The sequence below is a fragment of the Leptosomus discolor genome, chromosome 4 (genome assembly GCF_034619465.1).
Source record: "Leptosomus discolor isolate bLepDis1 chromosome 4, bLepDis1.hap2, whole genome shotgun sequence".
In the NCBI taxonomy this organism is placed as follows: Eukaryota; Metazoa; Chordata; class Aves; order Leptosomiformes; family Leptosomidae; genus Leptosomus; species Leptosomus discolor.
The window spans coordinates 13767165-13783113 of record NC_141394.1 but is presented as its reverse complement, the minus strand read 5'-3'; the positions used below and the strand labels follow the sequence as shown (position 1 = coordinate 13783113).

General features: G+C 41.6%; 1 protein-coding gene across 4 annotated transcripts in view; it reads right to left on the bottom strand.

Annotated features, from left to right (window-relative positions):
- Window positions 1-15949, bottom strand: part of ARHGAP24 (Rho GTPase activating protein 24) — a 188240-nt gene that overhangs the window by 21015 nt on the left and 151276 nt on the right. For 2 of the 4 annotated variants that reach the window (XM_086463903.1, XM_086463904.1), the window contains exons 3-4: window positions 12421-12543; window positions 201-408 (exon numbers count right to left, since the gene is read on the bottom strand). In XM_086463903.1, coding sequence (XP_086320029.1) covers window positions 201-408; window positions 12421-12543 — 331 coding nt within the window. Of the gene's footprint in view, window positions 1-200; window positions 409-8141; window positions 8254-12420; window positions 12544-15949 lie in introns of those variants that run through there. The other 2 variants (XM_086463905.1, XM_009954833.2) reach the window with 2 other exon arrangements.

Sequence of the window (15949 nt, the reverse complement as noted above, 5' to 3'; positions counted from 1 at the left end):
GGAAATTCTCCAGGAATTATTTGAAATTAGACATTAAAGTCAGAAAAAACCCAGCATTTTAGAGTGATAATAGGAAACATACAGAAAAAAACTACAAAACCATGCCATTCTATCTATTGCTGCCATGTGTTTTACAGACAGTACAGCAGATCATGTCCTGTCTAGGCTTCAGGGAGTGGGGGCCAGCTGGAGGATTTTACCTGTCAAAAGAAGGCTTCTCTCCACAGTCAAATGCATCCTGTAACTCCTTGACAAGATTAGCCTGCCCAGGCAGTCGAAAAAGGCCTTCTTCCTTTAGCCCCCGCTGTCGGATAAAATCCACGCACTGTTCCACCAACATAGGAGCCAGGCGGTTCCCATATCGCTTTTCATATCGGACTGTATCTTCCAGCTTCTGGCCAAAAATACCTGAACAAAAAACAGATGAGACTTGGTTGAGATGCATAAAAACATTCGAGGAGCCTGTGTCTTCTATTACAATCCACGCAACTTACAGGTCATTTAAATGCACGGACAATTAGCCTGCTCCTTTCTTAAGGCTTCAACTTTGACAGCCTCATGGACATACAATGCTGACATATTTTACAACAATACTCAAAAACATTATTTAAAATAAAATACTGTAAATGATTTTTCAGACATAAGCACAGTAAACAGAAATTATACAAATAGGAATTTCCATGACAAAACTTCTGATTTGAAAATGATACACATCTCCATCTTCTTTGGTTCATGCCTAATTATCGGGAAAAAAAAAAAAAGTAGTTCCTGTATCACTTTCAAGGGCGTATAAACATTACCTTTACACATGGAGGGCAAAAGATTTATAAATATGACTCAGGATTTGATTCCTACTAAGCCAAATTATTAATTAAGTTTTCCCACATAAACAAAGACCATTCCTATAATGTATGACTAATTGCATTATCACTGTCTGCTTTAGCAACAATAGATTTTGTGTATGAAAAAAGTTCCTGACACAAAAGGTGAAATATGTCAGGTGAACCACAGGAAACTTGCATTTTACTTAACCGCAGAAGAACATGCAGGTTTGTTGACAGAATTAACTTCAACCATGATCTAAGGATATCATCACTACCACTGGGAAGACAGCTACTCTTCATAATTTATTTTGCCTCTCCCTTTCAAACTTCAGAGCCAGCCATCGTAGACAGCATCACAGTAAGGTTCAGGCATGCCATCTGTGATGGAAGCTCTCTCTGAGACCACCATTTGTTGAATAGTATTGGGGCTGAAGTGAGGCAATTCAATTTGTATACAGCAAAACAATAAATAGTTCTAAGGCAGCCATGATCAGAAATTAAAGACCAAATAATTACCTATGCTTGGAAGCCTCCTTTTCCAATTACGTACACTATAAAGTGGGGAGAAAAAAGCAGTAAGTCAAATTGTGCCCTTCACTGAGCACACAGTTCCTACTGGTTTACAAATTTTCAACAAGGAGAATAGAGTTGTTTTGGTTTGCTTTTTCTAAAGAAAGCCCAAAGTTGAGGTAGTCAGCTTTTGCTCTTAGCCCAAAAACTTCATTCACCCATAAATCACAATTACATAAACAAGTAACAACAAGCTAAGGCAGCATTCAGACTGAAGCATCCTTCAGGGTAACCTTCAATGTCTACATTTTTCCTCCAACAAAAGAAAGACAACTCACACCTTAATTGTAGGGGTGAAAGTTGCCTTGCATTTGCTCCAGGGTGTTAGAGCAAGCAGGTAGCAAGCTGTCAGTCACTCATACTGAAGGTCTGCAGTTTGTATTTAAGTGCAATCATGTTTACTGTAGCACAGGAAATAACTGGAGAGAGTAACTTATGTCCAGCTAAGACATCCAGAAAGTATTCTAAGAGGCAGAGCAGCATATTTGTGATTTCCATGGTACCCACACATGTGAATGCCAAAACCAGCAGGAGGTAAGGCAACTGAACATCACACAGTCATTCTTCATTAGCTCACTTTTTTTCATGTTGTACAAAACCCAAAACCTAATTAAAGGAGGAATTTTTGAAATTTCAGAGTGAGTCAAGCTTAGGAGAATACTGATTGACGTGGGTATTTGGTGTCCATGAAGTTCAGCCTTTTCATGCTGGCAGAGGAGTTAAAGTATGTTTTCTTAATTCTTACATACCTTCCTAACCTCCTGCAAAGTACTATGGGGACAGCAGAGTATTAAATTAATACAGGTTTCTTGTACTTGTCTGAGCTAAGGGTTGCTGCTGGTCAACACGGAGGAAATCCTCAGGTCCCTCCATTTTCTAGACCCTCCTTCTGGAATTACGGAGGAAGGTCCACTGAAAGTCAGTCAAGGAATCTGTGTGATTACAGCAGTTCGGGGATTTCAAATTCCTTCTAAATATACAAGAAGGCTGCTGTTCAGTGCCCCTAAAATTGTCCCTTCTCCTGACTGCACATGCCCCACTTCCTTTGCCTCTCCCCAAAGTGTGTGTGTTCTAGCTCCCACGCATCTTGGTGGCCCTTTGCTCAACTCCCTCCAGTTTTGTCATGTGTATGTGTCCCCCCCGGCTCTTTTTTTTAACGGACATAATACTTGGAATATGGTCTAAAGAACGCCGAGCAGAGGGGGTTAATCACTTCCCTCCCTCTGCTGGCTCTGCTGCTGATGATATTGCCCAGACTGCTGTCAAACCTTCCTTGCTGCCAGGTCCACTGCTGGCTCATGTCTATCTTACTGTCCCCCAGGGCACCCAGGTCCTTTCTGCAGAGCTATTTCCCTGGGGTTATTGTTTCTTAGGTGTAGTACTTGGCCATCCTACTCCAGTTTGTCCTATGAACATATAGTCACAGCTTCCCTTCCAGAATCCATGAGATCTCCTGGTTTTCAACACAGGAGTTTTTGCCTCTTTTCAAACAAATTTTATCAGTATATTATAGGATATTCCAATTATATGATGTACAATTACAACTCATGCCCACTGACAGTACAATTAGTATGAACAAGCTTTGTCCTATTAGCTACATTTCTTCTCTCCATGCTAACGTTCTTTAATCAGTAACATGCATACTGGAGCTTACCTCTGCAGAGGAAAAAGTAAGTTCTCAAATCTATCAGACTGCTCTGAAACTCCTATCAGTAATGACACTGCAGTCAAAACACATCACTCTCTATCAATACTTTTTCTAGGATGCTGCCTTTTTTTTTCCCCCTCCTCCTTCATTTTAGAATTAGTCTTCAAAGCATGCCTAATAAATAATGAATAAAATCAGAAAAAGGGTTTTTTTGCACAGCATGAGCAAACACCGTTCCTGTATTATTATGAACTGCTGATGTACCACAACACAAAATGTATTGAAAACAGGTGGCAACCATAAAGCATTAAGATATCTGTAACTAGTGTCAAACAATTTTTTAAGACAAATAGAAAGTAACAAGTGATTCAAGGTGACATATATTAAATAGTATGACAAACTTTGTTCTGTATTGGAGCAGCAAATCACAGGTACTGAATAAAGAAAACCTTAAAAAAAAAAACTGATAAAACCAAAACCTGATATGATGGAAAGACAGAGGGGAAAAAAATATCCACATTGGAGCCTAAAATTTCCCAGTTCTGGTTCCTTAAGTGTAAACATTGAATTGTTTCTACTACTGACTGCAATAAGGTACATTGTAAATTAAGGGACTTTTATTGAGACGGTTAAATACACATAGCTAGGAATGCCTGGAGGAAAGATGGAATAACTACAGCAGTTGTCTCAAATTTGACAGATTAGATTCAGATCCTACACAATCCTCAGAACACAGTTGTACCAATCTGGCAACATCTCACAGCTGGAGGGGTAGGTGTAGGCCCCGCCATCCTCCCATGTCAGATAAAGCCTCAGGGACTTGGCTCCCCATCTATATGAACAGTGATAATACCATATTAACTACAGATATTGCAGATTAATAGATTATGAAGACTAAGAAGTTGACTATTACAAAGCAAAGGCAATCCCGTGAAGAATTGTGGTTGCAAACATACAGTTACTTCAGTGGCTGGCAGAGGCAGACAACGATGAACGCTATCAGCTATACCTGGTAACTACTAGCAAGAAAAAGACAGTTCAAGTTATGGAGACTACAACATAACCAAAACCACAGAGATAATTTCACATGCTGTTTTTTAAAAGTAAATTTCCACTACAGTAACTAAACAAGAATGCCTCTGTGGAGAAGGAAATAAAGAGAACCCTCATAACTCATGTTGTAATCCAAACCCAAGTTCTCCTCCTAAATCTTGATGTCTCCAAAATCCAGAAATACACAGATGGACAAGTGCTGACCTGTGGTTTGGTTTATCCTTGGGATAGGGTGCCAGAGGGGAAACAAACAAACAAAACCAACAAGAAACCTTGACATTCAGAATGGCAGCAGCCTGGCTTCCCCACAACTGGCAGAAGGCAGGGAAACGTACAGGATTCCAGTCCTGACCAGTCATTAGATTTAATCAGCAGAACTTCTTTTTCAGAGGCCCTTGAGGGTCTTTAAAGCTATATCAAATTAAGCCAAGATCACGCATAACATCAAAGAGGAAAATCACATGCTAGTAAAGGGCATGCCGAGTGGTTATTCATTAACTAGAACATTCCTGTGGCAGAAGTTTTGTAAACATTTTGAGAAACTGGATTTCCAAGCCTAACGGATACCCATAAAGCTTACTGAAAGACACTATAGTGCTATATCCAAATTCTGCATACATCTACTCAAGAGTTGTGAAAGCACTGTAGCATTTTCAATGGTACAGACTCACAGTTAAGAGTATGTTTTAGAATCTATTAGACAATTATTTCCTTAGCTACTGAACACAGGCAAGGGTCACACCGCAGGTCTATTGACTCCAAGCTTCTGATTCAGTAAGAAAAAAGGAGAACGATCTAGGCGACAGTTCTATCTCCTTGCTCTATACGGAATAGCTTGAAAAAGCCCACCTGTTGCCCTAGCTCTACCATAGCACATGCACTCAGCGAGCCAGAAAGTTTCTGCCTTTCCCAAGCCACCCCTCAGCAATTCAGATGCTAGCATAATTTTCAGACAGCATAAAGCACAGAGGGCTGATGCTTTCAACAGAAGGCCCACATCTGTATGCGCGCTCTCTCATTGTGCAGCAGAGGATCTTTGTCCTTCCAAAACAAGTTCTGAGTTTATGAGCTATACTAATCAGGAAGGGTCAGTTAAGGTCAAAGGAATTGATTTCAGGTTAGGATCTGGATGAAGATTTTAAGCAGCTCTCAATTCTACATCAGTAATTCATTGACAGTAAAAACAACAGATCAGGTGAATGCCTTTCAGCAGCAGGGCTGGGAACAAAGGTCCTGGAATAACACAAAGAAGTGGCTGTAATGGCCACATAACACTTAACATGGAGTTTTAAATTACTATTTCTTCCAGCTTTCTGCTCCAGTGTTCCCCAGCACTAAGTACTGTTCTTAGTTGATAAAAGGCAGGGAGTATTTTCTTCCTCTCCACAGAATCTTGTGACGTACAGGAGAGGAAAATCCCACCAAAAATATTGGTGGCAGAATTTTGTTCCCACCTGACGAATTTTCTTTCCTTCAAGCCTTCTTCTACCCCCATAGTCGGAGTGATACCAGCAGTAGATAAGGTAAGATAAACTCCTGTCCTGGAGTTTAGCACAGCTGCATACCAGAGGCTACTGCTTAGAAAAAACAACTCTGAAATAAGAGCAGAACTAGCTACAAGCTGGAAAGGAACAGAGGCAATTCTAAAAACATCACTGGGAACTTATCACAGTCGACCACATAAGGGCCTGCACCATTTCTCTGGCCATGGCCAATGCCACCTCCTCCTCTAAAACTCTGCTCACCCAAAATCACCATGCTATTGAAGCAGCTCTCACTGCTGCATACCAGTGAAGTCACCCTCAGTTATTGCTTTCTCCATTTACCCTGCATGTGCTCTCAGGAGGTTCCTGTGGCAGTACTTAAACAGAGAGCATGTTCTCTAAATTGGATTTTAAAGATGCTCAGCTCTGTCTCTGTTCAGACGCTTCCCTCTGAGCACTGACTTCTCCTACAACACGACTTCCAAATAGGTCTGACAATTTTTCAGTGTCTATCACAATGCAGCTTTGATATGGATTTCCAGGAAGGGTTCTACACCTTTTATCATCAGTGAAGATGACTATGTACCTCTGCCTAAACATACAATGTCACGATTCCCTTGTGGTTCTTCCAATGACTAGCCAATGGTTTTCCCTGTTATTTTCTGCATTATGTTGCCCTGCTTCACGCAAGTAAGGACTAGGTTTACAGAAGTCTAGTTTTGCCTTTTTTTATACTTAGGTATACAACCTGCAAATGAAGTTATAAGAATTCGGTATGCCAATGAATAAGACAAGTGTAGTCAGCCTAATTTGCCTGTGCAACCATAGTAAAGGCTTGACTGAAAATCCAGTTAATGTTCATCTTTCTGTTGACTTCAGTGGGACGTGGAGCTAGTTAAACGTGAGCGCCCAGCATTCCGCAGCTCTTATCTAGGGGCCTCATGACAATGCTCTTGGCAGAAAACATGTATAAGAAAGCAACTGAAACAATTGACATGTAGAGGAAATCAAATTAGCAGCATGGCCTCCACCGTTCTGTCCTCTGCCCCAAGTGCTGCAGCTTCACTTGGAGTTTCAGACACGACGAGTTTCTGTGTCAGAACATATGGGGAAAGAATCAACAGCTGAAGCTCTTCTTGGAGCAGCTAAGGCTGCACCCCAGGCACAAAGACAGCTGTCTGCAAAATTATCAGTTAATCCTTTATTCAACTTCGAAACATTTCTCAAATATTTAGGTGTATAAACAGGGCACAGACAGCTCTAATTCACACTGAGACCTTGAAATGCACTAGCACACTTCATACAGACACATCCACATCCTCCTGGCCAGTCTCCAGAAGGACTGTACTCCAGTAACCAAGGGAAACTCTGGCCTCAGTGAGAGGGGGTACAGGAGGCAAACAGCTTTCAGTGCTATCTCAGCTGTACGTGATAGCTGATATCTGCTCTAGTTCTGCAGCGAGTCCCTTCTGGTTGCCCCTGACTGCCTGTGCACACAGCCCTCAAAAGCAATGACACCACTACATCACTACTGAGTCTTGTGAGCAAAGAGATGCGTGGTTTTGCAGAAGGACAAATGGCAGCATGGAGGAACAGTTTAAGGAAGAGCAGGAGATAAAGATAATTGTAGTTGTATAAGCCCTGTGTAAGATCATCTATCACACTTCAGAACAACATGACAATTTAGCCCTTTCACTTGAATTTCTCTGTCCAGAGTAGTTCTTAAGGCAGCACCAATAATCTCCTCTTCCCCCCCCCCAAGTTTTTGTCCTTATCATAGAGGTAGTTTCTCCCCACCCATCCCAAGCACCATGGCACCTTATCATCACTTGTCAAATCTGCTTCTCAGACATGTGTTTCCCTTCCAGCACTTCCAGCTGACATATTTCGAAAGCCAGCCTCCTCTTTGCTATCCTCCCCCCAGTACTGCCATGTTCTGCTTCAACAGGACTATGTGCAATGCAGAAGAAAACTGGCTTTAAACATCTCTATGTGGTAGGTGGAAACGCAAATGCAGGCTGCAGGGCAGCAGGATGAAGTGGCAATGCAGCACTTCCAACAGGACAGTGCATTGTAGGGTTACACTTCAATCCATTAGAAATCTCTGAATCCAAGGACTTGCGTCTTTTGCACAGATGCACATTTATCATGTCGATTTACTCCCTTTTCTCCCCCCCCTCCTCCTACACAGACAAAATGCAAACCCAAACTCTTTCCCTGATATTCTCCTAGACAAATAAGCAACTCAGAGCATGACAGGTCTGATTGACCCACTGCTCTCTCACTGATTTTTGCTCAGAGGCTCTGCAATAATCTTGTCTCAAGCCACCTCATTCAGGCAGCCCATTCATGGGCAACTATGTAGAGGAGACAGTATCAGCTGGCCAGCTACAAATAAATGAACAAAGAAGTAAATAAATCATTCGTGGAATGTTGGCATCTGCATTGTTTAATGCCTTTTGTTTCGGTACTCTCATCTGCCCCTGCATACACAGCCCCTTTGACTTATCAGAAACCATGGCTTCATGAGCAAAGCAGAACACAGTGAGAGAATGAACCTACCTTTACGGAAACTAAAACACCGCTTAATTCTCCTATAAGTAGTTTTAGGAATGAAAGGAGCTGCTGCTAAGGCACCTGGGCTGCGGACTCCAGCATTTCTGTCTTCAGGCATCATACAGGCCAGAGAACCCACGTCCCTCCAAAGCTTTCCTTTACCAGCTGCATCCAGACGAAACACGGCAACTGCTCATTGCTACTGACTGTTCAGGAGTTTTTATAATAGTGTATTTTCCTCTGGAGCTAGGAGATTTGTGGTCTTCTAGATCTTGGGTAGGGCTTGAAGTGATTTTAATGTTCTCTTCCCTGCTTCAATTTTGCTTTGGGGAACAATTTCCTTCCGCCTATTTTCTTTTGTTTCTTTTATTTCCTGCAGCGAGACAACTGTCTATTATGCAATGTCACAACAAAAGAGTTTCAGCAAAAAGACGTATCTTCCATTCAACAGAATTGCCTGCACAGATAGAGGGGGAGAAAGACCTCTTCCTCCCAGCTGGAACAGGGGGTTGAGTGGCAGAGACTCCAATTCCACAGGAAAAGGTCAGCGCTTCATGGTGCACAAGGGGAAAGAGACAAACAATACCAAAAGGCCACTGAAGAATCCTCCGGGATACGATACTCCTTGCTGGCTCCCTTTATCTCTGCAACTGAGAAGCAAAAACAGCAGCCCCTTCGCCCAAAAGGCTCTCTGTCCGTAACAGATTCCTTTCAAAAGGCCTTTTATATACCCAGCTCCCTGTCTGATGTTCTCATGGGTTTCTCGCTTGTTTTATTGCGTTTGAACTAACAGAAGCTCTCATGGGAAAGGTGCGTCAGATGCGGCAGCAGCGCATCTTTGCCAGCAGGATCCTGGGGAGCTGCTGAGGAATACGTGCCTCCAGACGGGGATGCTCGGCTTGCTTGCTCCCTGCCGGTCCCACGCCTGGCAATGGCAGCCACGGCTGCTGCTCCCGCCTGCGCCAGCCCCTCGCATGCAGCAAGAGCAGGGAAACGACGTAGAGGAGGGAGCCGCCGCAACGCAATTAGTCTGCTCCTCCGGGTGACTTTGAGTTGACTTCAGGCGGCTGTCGCGTGCGGCAGCTTGAAAAGCAAGCGGGCTGTGCCTGGCTCCCACAGCAGGTGCCAGACCTTACACTACTACCGCTGCTAAAACGCTCATGCTCCTTCTTCTCACCTCCTCCCTCCTCTTTAGTTGCAAGTTCTGCAATTAAAGCTCAGGCCTTTCCCTCCTGTAAAAAATTGCCTTTTTAATCTAATCAGGAAAGGAATTTCATGTGCAAACAGGCACTACAAGCTATGGCTCATTGTGGAAAAAATTCTGAAAGGGAAAAGAATATAAATGATGGTGCAAAAAACAAGCTGTTTCTGATCACCTTAGCAGATTTGCACCTGCCCCCATCCCGCCTTCTCCTTCTAGCACAGGTTAACAAATAACAATTTAATGATACGGTTAATCATTTACAAAGCTCCTTGCTCTGGTACCAGGAGTCCTTTCCCTGCCAGACAAACTTTAAATATTAGTGGCTCACCGAGGCTCAGACACATCCATTGCACATGCGCGCACACACACAGCTTGCTTATAATGCTTAAAAGAACCAGAAAATTTAGATATGTTACTCAAAGTGGCACTTGACTTGTATGACACCACACTATTGTGGTTTACCATCTAGTACTGAACTTTAGGAAGCTAACGTACAACCGGTGTTTTGATTAATTAGCTCTCTAAAATAATACTGTGTTGCAAGTAATTACTTGTTACTGGCTAGTCATCATCATGTGACTGCGACTTCTCAATCTTCTTTATAGCTACCGTAATAGATAAAATTTTAACTTCAGTGGCTACAGTTCATAAAGGCAGGCTCTTAGACGAGCTAAGCCAGAAGTGCCCTTCTTCAGAAGGGTCAGCCTGTTGCAACAGCTGTAGCAACATCTATGTAGCAAGGGATAATAAAAATACGTGTCTGGCTGTACATAATTACAGAACAGTTAATAGGGCTTATTGAGACTTGTTAAAATAGCTCAGACTGTCAACTTAAGTAACAAGTAGTTAATAAAATGGGGGACATGCTAGAAACACAGCTCTTAACGGTGACACATGCCATGATACTGCTTTTGCCTTGTTATCACGGTCAAACCCCCTCTGTGAACACTAAACACAAAATCATGTTCTATCTATTCTCGTTTTTCCAGGGAGTTAACTGTTTGCTTCCAAACACAAATAACCCCGAGTCACTGTATTTACTCAAGAAATACAATAGGAAAAACAAAAAGAAACATGTTCTTAACTACAAATGAATTTAAACAGTAATTCAAGGGTTGTACTCTCTCTTGTTTTATGCAAATCAGCATGCAAAGTCTTCAGCGAGGCTCCTCCCTCAGTAATTGACATTAAACACTCCTATAACAATGATGATGTCCTGAGAATTTGCATGGTGGCTGGAAGGATTCCCAGCTGTACCAGAAATAGCTCTTGCCCTGTAAAAGCAAATGAGGGGCTGGTGAAGAACGCATTAGGTCAGGACTCAGGAGATTTGGTTTCTATTTGTACCTCCGTGCATGGACTTGGGCTAGAAAGGGAGTTTCACCTGGTCTCAGCTCCCCACCTGTAAAATGTAGACACTTCTCCTCTTGCAGAAGAACTGCAAGGTTACCTTTCCCCATTATTTGCCACAGAAAGCATACTGTGGTGCTGGAAGCCAAGTACAAAACCCACAAAGATACTCTTTGAAAAATTCAGTTCTATTATACCCCCAAATTTATTATCACCACAGCAGCTTATGCTGCTACTGAACTGGAGTAAGAGAATGCTGAGGAGCTCAGCATGAGGCCTGCTTTACAAAGAGAAAGTTGAGGACTGGTAATCTTCGTGCAGATTCTTACCTAGCCTAATTGCAGAAGACTGTACTCCTCCTACATCCCCTTTCCCAAACCATCTCAATATGCCTGTAGAAGATCACACCTTTTAAGACAAACCTTTCACTTTGTGGATTTTGGGTTTGGTTTTTTGTTTTGGTTTTTTAGGCATCCTCCTATTAAGACCTACATGCCCAGATCCAGGACTCTGCCAGCTTACTAAGGTGTAGGGCCAAATCCCAGTGAGATGACTGCTTAGCACCATCTTTTAGGGCACATTTCCCCAGGAGGAGCGGAAGAGAAGACAGTCATGTTTGAAGAGGTGCCAGGCAGGCCCTAGCTGACCAAGTCCCTCAGCACAGCCCACAAGTTAGGCCAAAGCTACCTACTAAGAACTGTGAGACCTGAATGAGGCACAAAGGAAGATGAGGGGCTTACAAGAACAGTTTTGTTTAAAATGGTAGTTTCCTTCAGTCCCTCCCATCCTCTCTCCTGTGGTCTACCTGGTTAAGAAAAAGACACAGTCAGCAATCACAGTTTTCAGTGATAACTGCACTCTTGGTCATGAAACAGAACAGACAACCTTGCCTGACTTACTTTTCCAGCAACCTGCAGACAAGACCAAAAAGCATCTGATGCAATACAGGTGCTCTTTCACAGTGGAAAAATATTTCCGTCCCTGAACTTCAAGATTTGAGATCTCCAAGGAACAGACTGATTAACATAATGACATTTTGTGCAAGTATATCAATCATATTTGTATTATAATAATATAGACATTATCACCAGAATACAATGATGAAAATGATGATGATAATTTGCAGCCTATTGAACATAAGAGAACTTTTTAAAAAGACAACTAGTTATCCAACAATAAATTTTGATCCAGTACTACTGAAATTATTTGGTATGCCAACCAAAAGAAAAAGAATCTATCCTATACTGCCAGTGCTAATATCCTCAGGCTTATATTGGAGTGCATAGTTTTATATAACACTACTACTGGTCTTAGCTGTCACTTGCAGGACAATCACTGACAGCTTCTTGTAACAAGCATTCATGAAACACATGGACAGTCTTTTAGCTGGTGACCAAAGGAATTACCCTGCTTCTCTCTGCAGGAAAGCTGATTTCATAGAAGACGTTCTGTGAAAACTTCCCCTTGCCTTGGTCATGCACTGTCATGTGCTATCCTCATCAAGGGAAGTGGTTCTAGACAGTTTAAAGCCTTTTAATTTAGCCCTCTGCATGGGAACATGCCCAATACCTGCATTGCAAGTGAAAACAAAGGGTTTACTCAAAATTTTTTTAAATATCTAGACTATTCTTGTCCTCTTCACTTCAAAACTCTGGCTGTGACTGAGAGATGACAGAACCCTTATGTGTCTTCATGCATCTGGGAGCCTTGCATGTTCCTTCACTGACTCACCTCCTCCAAATGGTGCCCATATAACCCTGCGAATGGATTTCACCCAATCCTCCATGTCATTCTGTGTGCTCGCCATAAGGAGGTATGTCTCATGATTAGCTGTCATCCGCTCTCGGTCTCCTCCTGCAAGAGAAGATAATTGCACTTAGAAACTCTTTTGCTTTCCTGCCCAGCCAAGTTCCTTCCAGACTGACTGCTGAAAGCAGTAATAGTGGCTCCATAGCAAGCTGACACGGATACTATACTGTTATTGTCAGACATGGCATGAAAAGAAGGTCCTGTAAGTACATTCCCCACCAGACAGTGAGAAGCTGTCATCCTTCCAAAACGAAATGAGAGGATAAATGTCATCAGTAAACAAAAACAGCCCCATGCTGTTCCAAGAACCACAGGGGCCTGCACTAATCTGTAACTTGATATGCACACTGGAAATTTTGCAGCAGTTATTGTACCATGACAGAGAGAATAAATGCAAAGAGAGATAAGTGTGATTTGAAAAGTGGGGATGACTCCGTTTTTATTTTCAGGAACACAATATGTCACATTCATGGCAACAACATCTGATACATCCAAGTGTTGCTTTGAATCTGGAAGGAGAAGACAGCCAACGCTAGCAGCTGACATGCTACAACCCACTGCCTTAGACAGGTCTGATGAGGATCAGATTAAGAAACACACTGCCTTGTTTTCCTTTATTTAAAGAATGGGCCAACACTAAGAAGGTCAAAACCAGAACTTGGCTTGCCACAGCTCCAGGTTTTTACACTTGTAGTACTGCTTCGCTTCCACCCTAATGGGTACTATGTTAGTGCAAGAACATATGGGCATTCAAACCACCCCTCCAGCACTGCAGAAGGAGCAAATCCTTCCAGAAAGATAGCACCAGATATTTTGAAGCTGTTTCACTGAGCCAAGGGCATGTGTATATACTTCATGCACAAATGCAATGCACCTAGAAATCGTATGAGTTCTGTGTTCATCTCTTTACAGCTTCTTCCACCCCTATTTTTGCTTCTAGTCATATCTAAAGTAAATATTTCTGTTCATTACAGCAGGAATACTGCTCCTGGCATGTCTTCTGAAGAGTGTCATGCTCAGTGCTGGGCATTGGAACAGTTAGGTTTCTAAAGAGAAATTCTTAAGGGCTAGAAAATCCAATCATAACTTCCTGGCACAACTGTTCTGAATGAACCTACTCATATAGCCCACACTTTACAGAATTAGGACACACAACTGTAAAAGGAACTTAAGTGAAACTTTGTGAACACAGGAGCCAGATTTTCCCAGACATAGGCAGATTCTGCTGAAGACTTATTAAGGTTTACATCATTATTCAAAACTTAAATTTGAACTTGGAGGTAAAGAGAGAGTCTGGTTTTCTACAGCAAGTTACAGCCATTCATACACTGTATGTTCCCCAAAAAGGCATCCAAAGAAATAATGAAACAACCTAAACTACAATACATTTTGGACTATACCACAGTTTAAAAGTCTGAAGAATGCTACTTTCTTTCTAAGACATAGTTAAAAGGTAGGGATGAATATATTTTAAGTGCCAACATTACAGAAATACCAGCATGAGCTAAACTGCCTTGTATTTTTTTGGGCATCTTTCCAATAAGAATTGGTATAAAACATGGATCTTCTATGATATGTTCTGTCATTTCAAGAAGCAGAGGATGAGGATATGAAGAGCGGGAAGGATAAGCATCCCAAATGGTAGCACTCCACGTCAACCCTGCCCAGCAGAAAGCACATAGTCAGGCCCTGGAAATTTACTCCTCATCTCTACCTTTTACATAGCCATCTTGACCAGAACAAGGACAGATCTCTCTCAGTTAAGCATGAAGAGTAGACACGATACTGCCTACAGTCTATTTAAACTGGCATATTTTACATATCATCTAGAGTTCTCATCCTGAAAAGACTCAAAAATCAAGACAGAAACAGAAAGCCTCAATGTATTGCCACAGCTATTAAATATAATACTAATAAATATAGTCTAGAGAAAAAGCATGCAACATGGTTGTGCCCTTTTTGCGGCTGATAGAAACTGGAAAAATCTATTAATTTATTTATACTATCATATTGTACGGTGGCTTCTTCAGGGAGTGTAGTAATACGATGAGAGTTAAAGGTTTCAAATTGAAAGAGGGTAGATTTAGATTAGATATTAGGAAGAAATTCTTTACTGTGAGTGCGGTGAGACACTGGAACAGGACACTCAGAGAAGCTGTGACTGCCGCCTCCCTGGCAGTGTTCAAGGCCAGGTTGGATGGGGCTTTGAGCAACCTGGTCTAGTGGAAGGTGACCCTGCGCATGGTGGGGGGGGTTGGAACTAGATGATCTTTAAGGTCCCTTCCAACCCAAACCATTCTATGATTTATTTTTTTTAATGGACCAGGATTGTGTAAGGTGCTGTACAAAAAGTACAAAAAGATATGTTTACACAAAATATGTATCAGATCCAGAAATAAAACAAGAGGTGACCTGACTTTCTTACTAAAGAGACAACAAAAAAATGACAGCCATAGCCAAGTGATGGTCCTCCTCTCAGGTGTCCAAACTCTTTTAACTGCCTGCATATTTAAATACAGCAGATTATGTGAGATTTACTCAGTTATCGTGCTATAACAAATTGAAGGGTGTTCTCCAGATAAACTGGGTGAATCCCAGAAGTCTAGATATTTCATTTACAGTGTGGATTCCAGAGCAGTGCTCTAAACAACTAATTCAAGTAAACACCCACTCAGCTAATACAAAATTAATCTGTGTTTAATTTTGCAGAGAAGGAAAACATAATGTTTGGTTACATTATCTTTTGGTATAAGAAAGTGAAGCTTTCTGAACAAAAGGAGCTTCACCATTTTATAGCAATTCTGGACCTGTCTACTTTGTAATTCAACTCCCTCACACTGCAGTATCAGATCTCGCAGGGTTCTTCTATTTGTACATTAATTTAGTTATTATTTGAGAACTAAAGACTCCCTAAAAGATTTTTGGGGACACAATAGCACATGTTGGATTTGTAGTTTACTGCAAATGTTAATTTTTAGTGGGACTATATTTTAAATACAAAAGTAACAAGATCAGGGGGACACACAAGAAAAAATTACTGTGATTTGGGCAAGAGCCATCTCAGGTAAGTAATATCAGACAAACAGAAACTGAATTAAAAGGACCTTTCTCAATCTTCAGTACATCTGCAGGACGCTAATGGAAGATGTTGTTTAGAATCTCCACTTCACTTTTTTTTTCCTTATAATATTATTGTTACGACTATAATGAAGCATGAGTAGATCAGAATGTCCAAAAGTCAGACATCTATTCATGCCATAGATACTGTCATTAAGTAAATCAACTTGAAAATGGTGCTTAGCATGAAGTCCATTACAGATGTCAATGCATTCTTATTCCTTTCCTGTGAGCGTGCAAATCGTAATGTATTTTACTGTATTGTATAGCTCCAGATTATGCCTTCTCAAATTTCCTTTCCTTTATTTGCAGTCCAAGTACAAGAAACGCCTAA